The 19034-nt window shown below is 46.4% G+C and overlaps 1 protein-coding gene across 8 annotated transcripts in view; it reads right to left on the minus strand.

The window, feature by feature from the left end:
• Positions 1 to 19034, minus strand: part of ARHGEF9 (Cdc42 guanine nucleotide exchange factor 9) — a 200487-nt gene that overhangs the window by 40299 nt on the left and 141154 nt on the right. For all 8 annotated transcript variants that reach the window (XM_062584967.1, XM_062584964.1, XM_062584965.1 and 5 more), the window contains 4 exons: positions 16818 to 17009; positions 9729 to 9908; positions 6935 to 7167; positions 2009 to 2138 (listed from right to left, as the gene is read on the minus strand). In XM_062584967.1, the coding sequence (XP_062440951.1) occupies positions 2009 to 2138; positions 6935 to 7167; positions 9729 to 9908; positions 16818 to 17009 (735 nt within the window). The remainder of the gene's footprint in view (positions 1 to 2008; positions 2139 to 6934; positions 7168 to 9728; positions 9909 to 16817; positions 17010 to 19034) is intronic.

Consider the following 19034-nt stretch of genomic DNA (forward strand, 5'->3'; position numbering starts at 1 on the left):
GCAGCTTGGGTTTGCAATGCCTAAAGATTGTTTGCACAGATCTAGGACAGATCTAAGCATCTGGCACTGCTTTTGATCTCTTCTGCTCCCTTTCTGCAATATAATATAGATGACTTGCGAGTATTTTGTTTTTTCCTGTATCTTCCTGGCCATTACAGTGACATCTGTGCAGTGGGGATTGGATTTGAGGACTCAGAGGTTACTTCTGAGGCAAAAAACAAGCGGCGAAGACCTCTGCTGGATCTAGCTCTTATAATCTAGCATTCCTGCCACAGTCCTATGACTCGTGTTGATCCAAAATACAGAAGTAGAAATGGCAAGAATCCTGTTTTCCTTTGAACGGGGGCAGTGTCTGTATTCCCATTGGAGCTCTGAGCAGTAGCAACAGCAGATTCTGTTGTGTTATGAAAAGCAGGAGGATGTTGCTGCAAGAATGTGCTTTAAAAAAATTGGAAAAGTAATTGGAAAAAAAGCCTGGAAGTATGATTTGGAAGTATGATTTGGCGAGTTCCTAAGGACAGGATGGGGATAAAGAATGGGTACGGCTAAGTAGGAATAAATTATTAAGGATATGGCTAAGTAAAAATGAAAGATCAACTGGGCTAATGGAAGTAAAAAAGAAACTACTACACCAGAGATCTTCTATGGAGGTCACCTTGGCCTTCCACTCACACATGAATATTAACTGACTTGGAATTCATCCGTCCTTAATCTAGATTTATTTACAATGACGGTCTTGGCATTTCTTACAAATGACACCCATTTGCTCATCACACAGAATATCCTGAAAGCTGAATATAGATCTGATGGCCCTGGGCCTCCTTTGGAGCCGTTTTCTAGTTCTGAAAATAAGTCTGTGTGTCATTATTAGAGAGAGTTTTCTTCCCAGTAAGCAACAATAAAACAATCAGGGGAATCATCTGCAGTCTCCGCTCTAACCACCACTCAAAATGTAAGAACCAACAATGATTACTGTGTTTATATGTTTTATCCAGAGATCCAGGGTTGAATCTAACCCTCATTAGACCAATATAACTAATAACGCACAACTGGAAGGTGACTGCCTTTCTCTTTGTCTCCTCCCAGCCTCCCTAGATCTTCCACATCTAAATCCGGAAAAATCTATTAAAGGACTAAGGATTCTCCCTCCATCTTAATTTACATAGTGTGGTCCCGTTGACTTTAATGATGAGTTAACTAACTGTAAAGAAGACAGAAAGCTGTTCCACCACTATATTTACTTGCTCAACACATGACTTGATGATTTAAAGTAGAGGGGGATTCACAAAAACATTTGACTTTGGTCTGATACAAAAACCCTACTCATAAGCTACAACAGTTTTAAAATTCAGGGAGGAAAAGAAAAGGAGAATGAAGGTTTATTTTGGATTAAAAACATACACGTCTAAAGTATAGATGACTGAAGGCCTGGTAGTGAGGAATCCATCTGCTGACTTTGCCTTGACTTTATTTCTCAGCTCATTGATTATACCACGACTACAGGCTTGGTTCAAAAATATCTTTAAGTATTAAGTATCTGCTCACTTTAAATATGCAAATAGCGTTGCTAGCTTCAGCTTAGTATTTGTCTTAACCTGTCACAATTTCCATTGGTTTCTGGTACCTCCTTCCGTATGTCTTCCCCAGAGGGAGAGAGCACAAACACCCATAAAGAGTTTGATTCAGAGCTCACTTACTCCCAGCACAACAGCACTGCAGTCACCAGAGTTACTCTGAATTTATATCAGTGAAGTTAGAACTGGACCCTAGGCTATCTTCACAGTACCACTAATGCTGTTTTACATCTTAAACGCCATTTCCAAAATCCATAAATATGTCATCTTCTCTGTCCTGTGAAGTTTAATCCTGGTTCTGGGGTCTTCTCCAACATATACCCCAAGCACATCGTGTGAAACAAACTACACGCTCTAGGATGATTCAAAAAAGTGCACAGAATTTACTTTTTCCAGATTTATAGCACCAAATCAGGATGCAGTGGGTACTTTACCTCCCAGTCCAGAACAGAGGCCTGCCACTGAGCTATCTTGTCGATGTTCTCCAATCTCCGCTTCCGCTCATTGATCTGTTGAGTCACGTTCCTCATGACTGCGAGTGCAGCAGCCACATACCTGTAGTCACTGTCAAACACAAAAAGGAGTCCATAAACTGGAGTCTGAGATGCAATGAAAACGTCCAGGAGTCTATCCTTAGTAGTGGCATAATCTCACCTTTCAGAAAGAAATGCAGGTAGGATTCACCACTCATTACTACGAAACTGTATCTTTTCCATCAGCAGTAACTTTCTCAATCATCCAAAAAGGTCAGCTTGTTTAAAACTGAACTTGTGTGTTCGTGAGACAGACAAGCAGGCCAAGTCCTCAGTTGGTTAGTATGAAGAGAGCCCAATTGAGTTTGGTCTGGCTTCTACCTCTCTAACCTAAAACAATTGTGGATATCTGTCTTTAAAATCTTAGGATGCTCAGGTGAAGCACCCAAGAAGAAAGTTTGAATATTTTTATAATTTCTTTCTTTGGTCTTAGATTATTGCATTTTTAAAATGAACATTGGAAATATTTTTAACATCAGCTTTTTTTCTTTTGTAAAAGGTATCTGAAGAGAACTTCTAGGGTGTAAAGGTATCCTCCCATGGTCTACTCTTGCATGGTCAGGACACAGGCTTCTCCGACCCCACTGTCTGCCCACATTTGCTGTGGTAGTGAAAGGGTGGTGATGTCCCAGGAGAATCAACCACCACAGTGAAATCTCACTCTCCCAACTCGCTCTGCCTGGCTTGAACACAGAGGTTGAACACAGCAGAGCCACCAATGGAAACACTACAAGTAATTGATCTCACAGCCTTTAAGATGTAAGGCCAGATCCGTAAGGTGATTCCAGTAGCATCACCAAGCATTCATCCTGTGGCATTCACTCCTACTGCAGACTTCAGGTGAGCAAATCAAAGTAATTCCTTCCCCCTCGCCTCCCCGACCTCCGAACAGGCCTGTGAGTGCAATAACACAGAGTGAAAATAGCCTCCTGCCAGAGCCGGCAAAGATGATGATCAGTCTTTTCAAAAAGTGATGCTGGAATCAATGTTATTGATTTCCACCCTGTGCTTTCTTTTCCATTCCAAGGAACCTTAATGTTCATTTCAATCGGAAAGACGGACAAGGCCAGCTGCCATAATGCCACCATAATTTATTATTAACTTAAGGGTTGATATTGACTGCTGACTAATGAGAAAAACTGAGATCTTGGGCAGCTGCTGGGGGAACGGCTTTATTGATTATTGTGAAGAACTGCACTGATAACAGTTAAAATAGGGGTGAATGCAGTGAACTAGAATGAATCTCTAGATCTGTTTCCTTATGTGACACAGATGGGATTAATATTAAGAAACAATCACAATACATTATACAACAGAATATTATTTGCTTTTTTGCCATCCTTTCTTGAATGAAATCCTGACATTCATTCTCAGTTTTTAACCAATTCTTATGTCAAATTCAAGCTGAGGTAAAAAAAAAGTCCTACAAAATCCAAGAAGTCAGGGCTAGTTTTTCAATCAAGTAAGGATAATAGAGGACAAGATATCTGACTTATAAACCGTGATGCACAATGAAGAATTTCTTATGCCTTCCTCCACGTGAACCTCTGTAGGATGTGTGCTTGCCTGGGTGGTTAAGGGAGAAACTGAGCTATCCCAGAGACACGCTAGTCGGATCAGTGAAATATCCAAGAGATCTCACTGGAAAACTAGAAAGTCACTATGGTCAAGAAGGATCTGTAAAGGTAGGGAGAGGTGTAGCAATTAAAGAGAGTCACAAATAATGTCCTGGCAGCTACGCTCATGCAAAGAAGAGAGGCGAACTTCATTTGCACCCATTTGCAGAGTCTAACCTACCTCACCTAGCACGTTCGTGCAGCTCTTGACTCTGACTCAGATCTGCAGTGGGAACGCTGGGGACATTAGTAAGCTGCACTTATGACCTTCCTATATTTAATTCATATTAAGCTGGTGTAAATCTTTAGGAGGTGAACAGACATGGCTTTGTGAAAAATTCAAATGAACCAGGCTCAAAATAATGAGCAATTCAGCAGAGCTGGGCTTTGAAAACATCTCCATGCCTGCCTCCATGCGGAGTGGGCTGATGCCAGTCAAGCTGGGTTTTATCTTGGTAATGTTAATTCACTAATTCTAATGTTCTGGTTGAAGAGAAACCCCCATGCACATTTTTTCTTTCATGCAGTAATGAAGCAAGAATCAGCACTGAACTTCTTGGGCTCTTAGCCCATGTCTGAGGCTGAGGTGGCAAAAACTTAGAAGAAAAATAATAAAAGCAAAGCATTTGGCCAGTGAATTAATAATAGGATAGCATTAACTATGAAATTAAGGTTAATAAATTGCTTGTTGTTTGTACTTGGGATGCAATGACCTCTTTCTAGTGCTCAGTCAGGATGCAAATGGCAGGATGCCAAATATCACATGCTATCTTGGGAGAGAGTGATCAGGTTTCTGGTTTCAGCACTATTGCCCTGAACTGGCAGAGAGAAGACGCATACCTATACAAAAACAATATTAGTGAAAAGGAGGAAAAAAAGAGAAAGAATATAATGTGCCATCTCAGATGAAGCTAACTCTCTCGCCTTCACTGGGACTCCTGGTCCTTTCTGAGTTGTGTCTTAACCTGTAAATGGTTCGATTGATTTTTTTTTCAAAATGGTCTCTTCTGCATAGTGCAATACTGATCAGAGTGTGTAAGAGACTCTCACTCCAGCCTGTGGTGGGCCTGATTTCATTGCATCCGACTATTCTGTAATTTTATAGCTTCTGTTTCAGACTCTCAGTCAAACTGCAAGCGTTGCCACATTGCCAGCGAAGGAAGACACCTCACAGCCTGATTAATGGGGCCACCTGAAGCTCTCCAGTTGGCTTCTCCATATATATCATTCACAGCTGACACTGACGGCACCACGACCAGCAGGTGCCTGTCTTGTTCCGATGTCTGATATTGCTTCAACATGACATTCCTCAAACATTATTCACTTTCCCAGTCCCAGGCTTTTCTCTTCTCAGCCCTGATCTCAAAGCGAGTGATTACAGCAGCAGCAAACATTCATATTTCAGGCATGTAATCAGGGAGCCCTGGGCTTTCTGCACAGCCCTGACGCAGAGCCGTTTGATGCTGCGTAAGTCCCACTCGTTGTATCTCACTTTCCCTACTCGTGGCATTGAACTTGTCTGAAGAATGAGCCACGTGACTTAGAGGATCAGCAGCTTTCAGGTTCTTTGAACGTTTCAATCAGAGGAGCTGGACCACGGGGAACTGCAGTATAACCCACCACACTTCTGCATTATGATGCCATTTAACACGAGGCAATAAACTCTTTAGGGCATGCCCTAAAAGCCACTAACTGAGGCACATCACACATCTCAGGTGGAGATAAGGCACTGACCTTTTGCTGGCTCTCTGTGCTGGCATGAATTTCATATACGCACTGTGTTACAATTTCAGAGGGTTTACATTTTATTAATACCAAGTAAGTAAATATTATCCTGGTTTCTCTTTTCAGAAAATGGAGAAACAAGAGAAATAAAGTATCCAAAGCTCTGTCCTGTCACAGACACAATCCAGGACAAAAGGAGATCTCAGTTTGAACCAACTAACTGTTGCTTAGCCACAGGAAAGGTCTCAATCTCCTCAGTCTGATTACATAGCAACACACTGATTTTAGGACATCCCAAAGAAAAAGAAATGTACTGACAGAATAATTCACCCTTGGTGCAATCATACTGCCCATATAGTGCCACTTTGGTACTGTTAGCAATAAACTCAGAGGAGGTTACTTTAAAACATAGACCTCTCCTCTCTGCAGCTGCTAACATCCTCTTGTCGCAAGGTCACAAATCTAAATTCACATCATAAGCACTGTGGGGACATCCCATGGGTTGGGTCTGGCAAGGAAAATAAGCCACAACATTTGGGATTCTAGAGCTGGTTTCAAATACTCTTACGTTCCCATGAGTCCCCTCCAAGTTTGATTTGGCCTTGCAGTGAAGGGAAAACCAGAAACTAGATGTGGAGCCAAATGCATATCCAAACTGGTGATTTACAGAAGGGCATTTGGTTAGTATGAATGAGCAAAACTAGTGAACCAGCTCAAAGCATACCAACGCATCTCTGCTCGAGTCACTTCTCTGTGACCAGAGTGGGATTAAAAAAAAATCAAACACTCACAGAAACTTCTGAAATACTTATGGTCTTATTTTTCCTCTGAACCATTTTCCCTTGAGTGGGTTTTGGTAAGAGAAAGAAAACTGGTAGGGCAGGGAAAAAATTGTTCTTAGGGAGCCTGATTAGGGGAACCGATTTCACAGGTCTTGACTTACACTAGGTCAGGGAATCAGGTTGATGGCCCTCACCACAAGCAAGAGATGTTGGAAGTTTTAGGAAATAATCAAATTGCCAGTGCTCCTCAGAACCGAACCTAATGCCAACATCAGCGATGGAGTCAAGCTGAGAAGCACAGCACATTCTGAATTATCCCCACATCTGACAGAATTCAGCTTTGAGTTATGGGTCCTGGCTCTCCATCAGATCCACGATGAGGGCCTCTTCAGGGTAAAAGAACGAGCCTCTCTGACTGCTGACTGCTAACTAATTTTTCTGGTGTAGCAGGTAGCATCAGACAGTATATCCAAGAATAATTAGTTCACATCACTGATTACAACAGAGCTCAACTGGCTCCACTGAGAACCAGTGCTTCGGAGAAGCTTTCTGTCTAGTCTGCTGAACCTCTGCCTTGCTTCAATTTATACAAGATGTCATGAAGAGAAGAGCTGGACAGAAAATGCCAAACCTCTGTGTGCATGCAGAGGGCAACGTAAAGGAGCAGTGAGCAAAACTGCATGAAAGAAAGAGCGTTGCAGTACCTGTGATCCTGCGCGGTGTACTTCAGTAACTCTGCTAGCTGCAAGGGGTATTTGCAGATCTTCTGCACCGGTGTCAGAAGGAAACCGTCTATGGCAATATCAATCATCTGCTGCAACAGACGGCACGCTTCGAAGAAATGCTGGTACCTGCCATCCTTCATCAGCTTGGAAAGCTCCATGCATGCATCCAAATGATTGTTACAGTACTCCGAATAGATCCAGAACCCATCTTGCTGTGAGAGGCAGGAGGGAGGGGAAGCACACAGAGAGGAGCACACATCAGATGAGCACTGCCAACACTCAACCATCCAGCCAGCTAATGAGAACATGTTCCAACTAAAGAGAAAATGATACCCCAGTAGGAAGAGGAAAGGCTGATCCTGGAGGATTCCCTCTGCTTGGAGGAACTGCTGTATGGGTGCTCGGGGGGGGGGGGGGGGGGCAAGGGAGGTAGAGAGGGTCACTGTGTCCTGACACACTGCTGAAGGTTGTGTGGGTAGAGGGTCTATAAAAGTGATCCCCAGAGCAGTGTTTCAAATTGAGCGAGGGATTTTCTTTTTTAAAAGCAAAGGTGGAACCCAGTTGCAGCTCTGGTCTTCGGCAATAGAAGAGGACAATCTTGTTATCTCCAGAGCTCTTTCCCTGAAAGAGTATGACACCCCGGACAAGCGACAGGGAGCTGAGCCTCCCTCCTGCTCCGCTGGGTAGACTTCAGCGACCCAAGGCACTAACCACTCTGTGGGTTTGCCCGTGGCCTTAAGGGCACAAAACACCAAAACTGGGGGGGGGGGAAAAACCCACAGAGGAAAACACACTGGCAGATGCGTGCCCAACCATCCTTGAGCTGGTCTAACAAGTGGTTTTGGCTTGATCTTGCTGGAATCTCCCTTTTCTGCCTCCATTGACCACAGATGGGGCCGTGGCAGCTGATCATCTCCTAACTCAGGCTTGGTTCATCTGGGCCTCACAGAGCAGGCAGACTATGGAGAGGGAAGCCCCTTCCTTTAAATATACTTGCCCAGCAATCCATATTTCCCAGCGAATGTACTTTGCTGGGATGGGGGAGCGCGGTTTCTTCCCCCACGCCTGCGGCTGGCTGTGAGCCACGCGCTGAGCACCTCTCTCTTACTAAAGTCGCTGAGCAACAAGACACTTTGCAGATCCAAGTAGCAGAATCTTAACCTCCTTATACTTCAGCTTCCCCAGATGCTTATACGGGGATAATTTAGCAGGGATTTATTAGCCCGCTTTCAACCCCACGGGAATGACAACGGATAAGGATCAGCCCTTCGAATAGCAGTAGCAGTTCTTACTGTTGTCACTACAAATGCATTGCCAGCACAGCCCCAGGACACGAAGTTTTAGTTACTAAGTCTCACGAAGATTTGTTACTTCTTTTTAGTGCAGAGCTCCAATATGCTGCTACTTCAGAGACTGCTGGCTCTGCCTCCAAAAGGAGCAACAACTGAAGTGGCATTTAAGTTATTTATAAAAAAGTATCTACTAAGGGGCAAGCAACGAGGTCAAGCTGTGTGAACTTGCACCAAAGAAGCTGGACGGTGGACATCTGGTTCAGATGCCGTGGGCAGCGTCCACGAGCTACCCGCAGCCACGGCTCCCCGCTTCCAGGCTGGGCAGCGTTGTAGGATGGTGTCATGCCCGGCACATCGCTGCTTTGCCACGTGCCAGTTACGATTTTCGTTTCGTTCGCAGAGCACGCAAGTTCAAGGGAGGCCAGTAACGCACAAGCCTCGGCGTGGGGGACAGCCTCCCCCAACACAGCCCGCAGCGAAAGGCATTTCATTCCTCATTTTGCAGCGCGATCTTTCCAGTCTGCTTAATTTCTGACCAACAGAATTACTGTTTCTGTACGTTGCTACCCCCTCCCTAGAGCACCTAGCCCTAGAGATACACAGAGTGATGCTAATGCCATAATGCAATTTCTCAAAAATAAAGTTCCTTTTCAATTAGAAGACCAGTGATGCTTAAGAGCAGCTGTGAACCTTTTCAGGGATGCCCTGCTGAAGTTTCAGGACCGTCTATCATAAATTTCTCTAATAATACGTGAACATGGCCAGCTCAGCCCTGACTGTAAGTAATGAAGTAATACATTATAGGATCTGCATCCCGGGTCTTACGTAAGCTCTGATATAGCACTTCATTCTCCCTGAAGGAAAGTCTGAAAAACCTGGACTCTAATTTTCTTGACATTTCCTGACATACTTACAACACCGGCCAATTTATCAGCTCGTGTAATATGGGGCTTATGCAATGGCAGGATGGGGTGGGCAAAAGCCTCCAGGACTATATTGTCAGCAAAAACGTCCTCTTCGTTTTGCATACGGCATGAGTAAGCTATCTGCTGCCCTGCTGCCACTCAGCACGAGGCATCGACCGGCACCTTCCCACCCAGCACGGGCAGGAGCTGCAGCTGGACGGGTTTTTCATCCCTAGCAAATGCGTCTTGTTGCCAGAGTGAAGATCCTGAGCGTTTGCTTTCCTCTCCTGCAAACGAGCCCCTGACAGTCCGTACCTCTTAGCAGGAAAACTCATTTCGTTGGGAAATGATAGGTGAAAAGACCTCTGCTATTTTTCTCAATTTTCTAGAAAAAAATACTGCTTTACTTTTGGATCAACTTCTCTCCTAGGGGAGACAAATTTAGAGGTGAAACACAAGCAAGGCCTCCTTAAACTCCTTTGGACTCCCTTATACCTACAAGGTATTAAATTCAAATTCACGGGGAGGAAAAAAAAAAAAAAAGGAAAACCAACGAAAAAGGCCAAGTGCACTTACATGTTCAAGAAAACATGGTCCAATTTCGCTGAGGTGGGGGTCCTCATTGTTGTACTGTTTCTCCAAGTCCCGGACAAAACCCATCTGAAATCTGTAGATATCTTCAATGTTGCCAAAGATGACCTTTAGCTGTTCATCACTGAACATATCCCTCCTCTTCCGGCACTGCTTTAAGTAACCCTGTAAGGAGTAAGGGAGAGCAATGCATTAAATAACGTGAACTCTGGCAATCCCAGGAGAGCAGCAAGAAAGCAAACACTTCTTGTTTTAGACTGAAAAAAAAAAAAAGGAAAATAGCTGGACATTTTTACTAATGCAACTCCCAGATTTTTTCCTGAGGAAATAGTAAGTAAAACCAGAATCAGAACATAGCTCCGAAGACAAAATCCGCTTGTTATGGCATGACAGTCTCCATCCACTCCTGCCTATGATTCGGGATGCAGTAAGCAGATCAAGCCCCTTTTTGGGCAGCTGATGCTTCCTGTGCAGCTTTTGGCACTTAGAGCCGCTGTTCCCGCTGCAGCCAACAGCACTATTCTTGCTCCGGACCCACCAGAACCACTATCCGTGGGGCTGGCCAGCCCGTGTCGGCAGAGACCCGCTGGAGACAGCGTGCGTAGGGGAGTAAGGAGCATGCAGAAGACAGCGCGGAGTCCTCAGCTGCCGCACAGATCGGTTCTGCAAAGGGAAAGTCTCCCCCCCAGCACCTCAATCAGCACAGCCTCAAAACCGCTCCGTCCCTCCCCGCGGGCAAAACTTGCCCGATAGCTCCAAAGAGACGGAGTTTCGCGCGCCCGCTCCTCCAGAAACGACCGCCCCGCAGCGCGCAACGTTCAGGGGAGCCACCACAGCCGCTGCGGGGGCACGCGGCCTGCCCAAGCTGCACACGGTGCACCCTCGCGCCGGCACCGAGCGAAAACGCTCCCGAAGCCTGCCGCTAGCCGAAGGAAACGCATCAAAGCACGCCAGCTTTCCCGGATTCGTTAGGCAACGGGGTTTATGCCATCTAGAGGAAAGCAGCGTTATTTTAGCTTTTATCTCCTGCTCTTCATTGGATTCCCCCAAACCCGCTATTGCAAGCAGCAGAAAACGAGGGAGAAATTTTGTCCTGTTTTCTCAGCTCTCGCCTTCATTTGGTTTTCCTCCTTTCTGAAGTGGGACTAGATGAAAAGGCTTTGTGCCCTGCTCTGTGCAAACATCGGGTTCTCTTACTGAGTCTATAGGCATGAAAGATAAATGGTGAAAGAGAGAGGAAGAATTGGGATCCGGAGAGTTTAAGGACATTCTCCAAAATCACCAAATAAATCTGTGGTGGAGCTGCAAAAAATTCAGGTCTCCTGAATCTCAGCCCAGTGCAGCAATAAGAAGATCCTCCTTATTTATTCCTCATCAGCCTATGGTACATACTGGTACTGTGGCCAAGATCAGCTGGACATCACACAGGAACTTGTCCATGAACTCACCATCCTGGTTTCGTCTGAATCATGAGGAATTCAAACACGCTTGCTTGGATCACCCGTGGTCTAGGGGACGGGGCGGCACGCTGCAGCTCGGGATTGCCTGGGCTGCTTTTCTGCCTCTGCCACTGGCCTATGTGACATTGCGCAAATCATTTCACCTCTCTGAGCTTTGCCTGTCTTGACCGTTTAGACTAGAAACTTTGAAGGGGCCAAGTATCAAGTGCTACATGCTGTCCTCGTCCTGCTTGTGGCCTCTCGACTGAAATGACAACATGGGGGTCATCCCGAGACGACTTTGTCCTTTATTATGTATGGAGAGTTAAAAAAAAATAAGGGAAAAAGTGCCAACAGCTCCGGTTGAACTGCTATATTTGGGAACTATAGATGCTTAGTCACACAGATGAGCAGCCAGCTGGTGACATGCAGCTGCTGAGAGACAATGCAAACTATTGCAACGCTATAATAAACTGTCCTTCAGCCTCACCATGTGGTTCCCGGGAGGGAGAACTTCAAATAGATGAATGATAAATGCAACTTTGGCCAACCTGGCAAAGAGCCAACCTCTGAAATGACCACCTTAAAAGATACCATATAATGAACTGGCTTGCTTCTTCAGTTGGGTTATGGAATACCTTTTACATTTGCTAAATCTAGGTCTCTTTGCTTTCAGGGTTTCCTTAGGAGCTCCTTGCTGACTCATTTTCCTGGGTTTCCCTCTTTCTTTTATCAAGGCGAGGAGGAACGGGAACAGGCTGGTCCCCAGGTTGCAGGACAGCTGCAGGGCAAATGAAAATCCAAACTAGCAAGGAATAATGCAAAATGCTTTCTGCGCTGCTTTTCATGATTACCTGCTGATCCCAGAACAGCTGAAAAAGCCACGTGGACTCGTCTCAAAAAGTCAGGCTCTCGGACCTCGGCTTTGGTGCCAGCAGTGCTGAATGACTGCTGCAAGCCGGCCTCCCTTCTCGCATACCCTGCTCTAGGAAATCAGTCAATGGCTGATTTATGTGAACATCTTTCAGCCCTGCGGTTGCTATTGGCTGTGACTACTGTCTTGAACGTTCCCCGTCCTCTCCACGACGGCTCATCACTTTATCTAAGTCACGTGTTGCAGAGAAGCTGAAGCAGCACATTTCTGTGCAGGCACCTATAAAACCACAGGGAAAAATGAATGCATGCACGGAGTTCCCAAGCCTTAACCTGTACCTAGTCTGTGCATTTGGATGGTTGATTTCCAGCACAAGGAAGCAAATGGGAGACTAAAGATTTATTTATAAAACACAGCAAGCACCAGCTAGAAGGCTGCTGCATTGTTTCTTCCAGTAAATTTACTTCTGTTACATAAAACAATGTCATCTTCCTCCTGCTTGTTCCATCAGGTTTGCTCAGAGAATGGATAGCTGACTGATGAACAGATGTTGGAGAGTGTTTTGCTCAATGAAATACCTAAAAATAGCAGTCAAACTGTCTCCCTTTAAAGTGCTTTTCCATGTAGTCCCTAAGGCATAGACCAAAGTTAGAAAGTATTTGTAGGAGGTTAAGTACTAAGTTCTCTCCACTCTGGAGTGGGTACAGGGAGAGTCAGGAGAGGTGTCCAATCCATCCATCCTTTTCCTTGTCCGGCTGAGAGCAAGGTGAAAGAGGAGACGAAATTCCGGTTTCTTTCCATTTCTGAGCCAGCTTGGATGAAAGCTTGCCTTTGTGAGGACCCTTCGATTTGGACAGCACTAGGTTATCTAAAAATACTGCTCTCTAGAGCAGTGGCCACAGCATCTGGGCGAGCATCATGCATGAGTGTGACGTGCTATGCAGATACTCACATATCAAGAATAAGCACAAGAGCAAAGTTCAGGCTGTTTGAATCAGAAAAGCATGCTAGAGTCACGTCTGCCCACAGGCAGTCAGGACTCCAAAGCGCTTATTCAGACACCTGCCAGCAGCAGATACTGAACATCAGGCACATAAGGGTGCATCGGTTCCTCCCCGCTCCTATTCCCCACAGGCACCGCTGATTCTCGAGCTGCAGACTGCGACTGCCATGGGGCCCACCTGAAATACATAAAGCCCAGCAGTAACATAATCTGGTTCCTCAAAAGGGCAGCCAGCTCCAAACCAGAAAGACTAGATGTATGCAAGCAAGCTGCAAAAGCCAGCTACAAATTGTGCACTGGGGAAAATATTTATACATATTTTATATCTATCTATCTAACTATGTATATATAGAGAGAGAGATATAAAAAAGTTGAAAAGTTGTAGGTTTATGCATTCCTCTGAAATACGGGAATGCCTGCTAACAATTCAGCAATCTCTTTGCATGCCACCAATTCCCCATTAATCCAAAGTTTTCCACTGAGCTTCCCTCCAATCAGGCACCCACTAAGGAGCAGCTGGTCACGAAGGGCCAGCAGTTCCTCATCTGTGGCCCTCTGGAGATGGACAGCATCTCTGCCAAGAATGTTTCGTGCTGCTTGGCTCGGAGGCAGCACACACAACTGGTCGCTCTCTGTCTCTGGGAATGAGTCAAGCTAACGTCACTCAGACCACATGAGAACTTGTCCCGTCAGCTCTGCACAGCAGACTCAGCTTGACATGCTAAGCTGCAGTGAGGAAGTTTGCCCCACGACACTCAGAGCTGGCCTGGCACCAAAGCAGTGCTCAGGCAGAATCCAGTCAAAATTACGAAAAAAATAAAATCAAAACGAGACTAACTGAATTCACCCTTGTAACCTTAATCTGTATTCTGGTCTGAATTCTCCATGGCTCTCCAAGCTCAGCAGCCTCTTCCTTGGAGCCCTGCTGCAGCTTCTCCTCCCGCTGCAGCTCACGTCACCTCCTCTGCCCCTGCTCTCGTGAAGGTGCCCCCAGTTCGAGCATCGCCGCTGCTCTCCCCACGTCACCCCGCATCAGGCACAGGCCCGTCAGCCTCCTGCTCAGGGCCGTGCACGGCGTGTCCTCCCCACGTCCCTGCCCTTTGCAGCGAAGGGAGCTGCAGGTGTTCGGGGCATCTGCGGATCATGACCGCAGCCTGCGGGCTCCTGGTGGCAGGGAGGACATCTTTGCGCGCCGGGAGATGCCCATGCCTATCTATGGGTTTTACAGGATGGAGAGCGAGCAGTGATGTCTACCATTAAAGCTGGCTACTGCTACCTATTATAAAAGCTCAGTTTTCAGTAGCTTGTTATTTTCCTAAAGGTCTAACTCTGAAACCCTAAATTGCTACAGCTGGGATATTTCCCTGATGCAACAGTCTTTTTCTTTCCTTTTCTTTTAAAAAACCTCCCCCCCCAAAAAAAAACCACAAAACCTTTTTTTCCCCTTGGGGATGTTTCAGAATAATGACCCAGCCACTCCTGATAACGCAGTCCAGGGAAAAGACAGCGTTCTGCCCCCTAGTATAAACCTTCACACAGACGGTTTCACTGGGCAGCAACCGGACCTTCGGGCTCCGAGCGAGGGCGCAGCAGCAACGGCCGTGGGGGCTGCGGCGCTCTGCTGCGGTGCAGAATACCCCCCCTCCAAGCCAGCTGCGCTGCAAAGCTCTCCGCTTGCACAGGTCATTTCTATTCCGGCGCTGGCTAGCTTTGGAGCTCCTGACTTGGCAGGACTAGTGCGATGGGTGTTATGAATAATAACACGGAGTATCATAATACACCAGCAGGCACCCGGAATGCATCCGAAAGCAGAAAAGAGCAATCTGAGGGCTCTTAATCACCTAGTGGGAGCTACAGTCTTGTGATAACCACCACCCATCTTAAGGTGTTCCACTGCTGGTAGGACTCGTTATTCATTACAGCACTGAGGATGTAACTACATGTTGCTAAACTCAATACTAAATCAGGCTCGACCTTCACCACCCGGCCAGAATTCCTCTTTCAATCCCTGCAATTCATCATAACCCAGCTGTTTGCCCTGATGTCTTAAAATAAGGAGCAGAGGGAAAGGGGGGATTTGCCACTGTCAACGGCGCTTCTGCCCCTCGTCACACTTGTCTGGAGGCTACTTGTTCTTCGGCACAGGTAACACCTCCAGATGAATCCAGCCACTAGTGCCTCTCCATCTCCAGCCACCCTCCTCTTACGCACAGATACAGTCCCATCAAGCCGTGCAGGGCCAGCCATGATTTAGCTGTCTCTGAGCCTTCTTGGGGCAGAAGGGATTGCTCTGATTAAACTGAGCAAAATGAGATTTTCCCCAGCAATGGGCGGCCCATCATTTTACAGATGAGAATGCCCAGTGCAGTTGTCTTCCTTCTTTTGCAGAAGAGGCGGCTGAATCATCCCCTGGTACTCTACCTGGAGGGCAGATCTATCCCCTCAATACCGTTCTGTATCACACAAAGCAAGGGAAGAGCCTTAGAGAGCTCCTTCACGTACAGGGCATATCATCAAGTGCTGAAAATCAGTGTCACTCCACTGACATGGCGAAGGCATGGTGACATGGCAAATGCAAGTTCAGGTTGTTTTTCTTTTTTAAACAGTGCAAATGCAGGCAAAGAAACAGTACGTGGAAAAGTTCCGGCAGTTCTTCACTTCTTCAGTGCAAACACTTCTGACTGAAATAACACAGTGAAATTAAGCTCTTCTGTTCCCAAACTGAAATCCCACGACTCTTCCATACTTGAAAAGCATCACAGATGCTTTCGGCATGGCTGCTTGTCAATAGAAAAGTGGCAAGCTGGAAGGGAGGAGGAAGAAATTTTCTGAGGAGGATTCAAAAGGGACTCCACCACTTTGACTCTGCAAAGACTGGGCACAGGATGGCTAAATCCCAAACCCTCGGAGGGAGGAGCCGAAAGCCGCAGGCTTCGGTTTTAGGGCTAACAGACTTCTACCTCCAAGTGACAGCAGCACTCCCTGCGCACAGCACCCAAGGGGTCTGCACCGCTCCAGGGCGCAGCCTGGCGTTCCCCTTCCCAAGCACCCAGCGCCCCACACGCTTGACGCTGGGCTTTGCTCGTGCCACGAAGGCAGTGCTGCAGGACACTTAAGGCGCTGCGGATACTACTCTGGACTGACAGTAACCGTAACATAACGAAGGAGAACTGGGTTGAGGATGTGAGAGATTGGGCTTCAAAGCCAGGGATCATCTGCTTGCAGTTGCCCTTACACCACATAAATCTGACATACTTCAGTTCCCGTGCTGACACTGTCTCGCTCTCCAGCTCAGTCTACGCAAAGGCAAACAGGAGCCATCCCGAGCAAGGGGAAATTGCAAACGCGATGTGAAAAACAGGGACGAAATGGTTAACCGATTTGTTTAATTACAACCTAATTCCCTCAATCACGAGTTCCAAAGTAGTTGGCAATGAGATTTAATTAAGAAGAATGATTGAAAGATATCAACTTCATCATTTTTTTCAAAGGGGTATGGAAAAAGATCCAAACCTTGTATTTTTAGTTAATACAAACTAAAGCTAATTAGGAGATCTAGAAGAAAATACTCTAAGTATCAATATTTATTGACAGATACTGTTCCTCTATTATACACGCTAATTATAAACAAACTGCATCTCCTTCTCCCATCACCCACGTACAAGCCTGTCCTCAGTTCTCAACAGCCCACCATTTGTCTAGCTGTGGCACTTGACCCACCCCACTGCGCGGTCCCAGCATCACAACCCACCCTGTACCTCGCAAATGTCCTTGAGGTGCTTGATATAGTGGCGCTCCGTGCTCATGATTTCGTTGATGACGTTGGCTCTCATCTGGTCTCGGTTCTGGAGGGTCCTGCCGAGACAGAGGCAGTCGGCGCTTGGATCCAAATGGCCATTCTGCACTTCGCTGGTTCCTTCCTCCACTCCATCCTCTTGGTTCACCCATAGCTGCAAGGAAAAGAAGGAATAGCAAGAATTTTATCTGGAAAAGCATCAGGAGACAACCAACTGAACAGCGGCTTGGTAGTTGACTGGAGGACACAGAGAGATCCTGCAACACCTCCAACCTTACAGCCTGGCCTCTCCCCAGCATGCCCCCTGGGCTCAGACGGCCACTGGAGCAGCTCTCAAGAGGACGGTGATGCACCAGGGTACCTACGAGAGCTTACCACCTCAAAAAAAGCCATTTTTATATTGGCGTAACTGGCCTCAAATGATACCCCCACCATTAGCAAAAAGATTTTAAGTTATAACATTTTGGTCCCAAATATAAAATGACCCTATGAAGGTGTGACCGGACTGCTGGATGCTATCAGGTGCAGTGAACCAAGACGTGTTCATACGTACAGAGGACCAATCTAAAAAAAAAATGCAGATATAAGCATATAGCATGACTTTCCCTGGTTCTCACACACCATCAGTTAGGGTCTGCTCTGACAGGAGGAAGTCGGATGAAGAAGGATCACTACATTTTCAGCACACTGAATTTTCTTTCCGTCACCACATATGGAAGCTGTAACCCCAAAAATAACACTATCTCCTAGTCCCAGTGGAGAAGGCTGCTCTTTGCACACAGCGCATGGATCAAGCAGCCTCCTTTTGTTACCTTCTCTCTAAAACAAAACCTGCTTTAAACGACTCTGTTGACTCAAAGTGGGCTTGACAAAGTTTGCAAGCAAACATTACCTAAAACACACAGCAACACTGTGATCTTACTAAAGTCATCTAAGTTGTTATGTAAATGAATCAAGTTTCCTTCTCAACAGTCAAAGCCAAAAATATTGGAGGGCTTGAAACTTAAAAATAGTTTTCAAATGTTTCGCATTGTTCAGCACAAATTCCATTTTTGATATCTTGATTGTAAAAGGCTGCATTCCTTTACAGTGGCAAAGTGAAGAAATCCGAATCTTCTTCACCGAGCTCTCTTCCCTGTTTTTTCTAATCAACGATTGCATTTTGCTCAGTAACATCTTCTCTTCTTACAGCTCCTACATTTTGTCTTCCTACGGTGAGTTTTAAAGGTCAAGAAACTGTGATTTTGGAAGAAAACCCATTTCTTCTCTAGTGCAATGTAAATGACGCAGTAAACTTCACAACAACAACAACAACTGCGGTTCAACACGAAGTGAACGCTAAAGTCACCAGTTCTGCTGGTCACTGGCTAGGCAGTGGGGGGAAATCAGGGGAGGTGAGAAAAGCCCAACGTGGGAACACCAGCCGCAGCGCACAGATGAAGCAAGGAGCCCAAGGGGTTAAACACGCCCTAGAAGTGAGCGTCTGCAGAAATGCCATGCAGCTCCAGGTGCTGGAGGAGGTGACTTCTGTGACCAGAGCCAGTTGCAGCCACGCTGTCTTAGACACATTGGAGGTGTCATTCGCCTCCTCCACGGACCTGGGTGATGCAGCGTGCTGGTGAGCTGCCCTGCCTGTTTTCCCCCAGGTGTTTTGTGTGAGATGAGGTATTTTCCACCCTTGCAGAGCTCTCTGGCATGGCGTTGGCTGCAGAGATTGTATGGGTCCCGTCCCGTCCACTTGCCTGCCAATGTTACCCAGTTTGGGGGCTGCATGCAGCATTTTGGAGGACTTTTGGATGACTTCCCTCAGCAGTAAGCACGGGCGAGCACACTGACCCCCGAGGCCTGCGAGGGACGATGCCATTCCACCCCAAAATGAGGACATCGAGGACTCAAGCCCTCTCCAGCAACCCCCCACCTTCTGCTTTGAAAGAGGTTTCAATTACCTCTAGATGGAGCAAGGCTTCACACCCGCGAGCCATGCTTTATGCTGAAAAATAAACTTCCAAGCATCGCTTCTGAGTAAGCGCCGTGACGGAGTAGGCTGCCAAAGCGCTCTTGGGGGACTGATTTACTTCCATCAGTGCCATTGATTTTAGTGGGGGCTCAGCTATAAAAACCTAGGGGCCGTGCTCGGAACAGAAAATGGGCTCGAGCTGTGAAAGACACAGTTGCGCCG

This window comes from Rhea pennata, chromosome 11, assembly GCF_028389875.1.
Source record: "Rhea pennata isolate bPtePen1 chromosome 11, bPtePen1.pri, whole genome shotgun sequence".
NCBI lineage: Eukaryota > Metazoa > Chordata > Aves > Rheiformes > Rheidae > Rhea > Rhea pennata.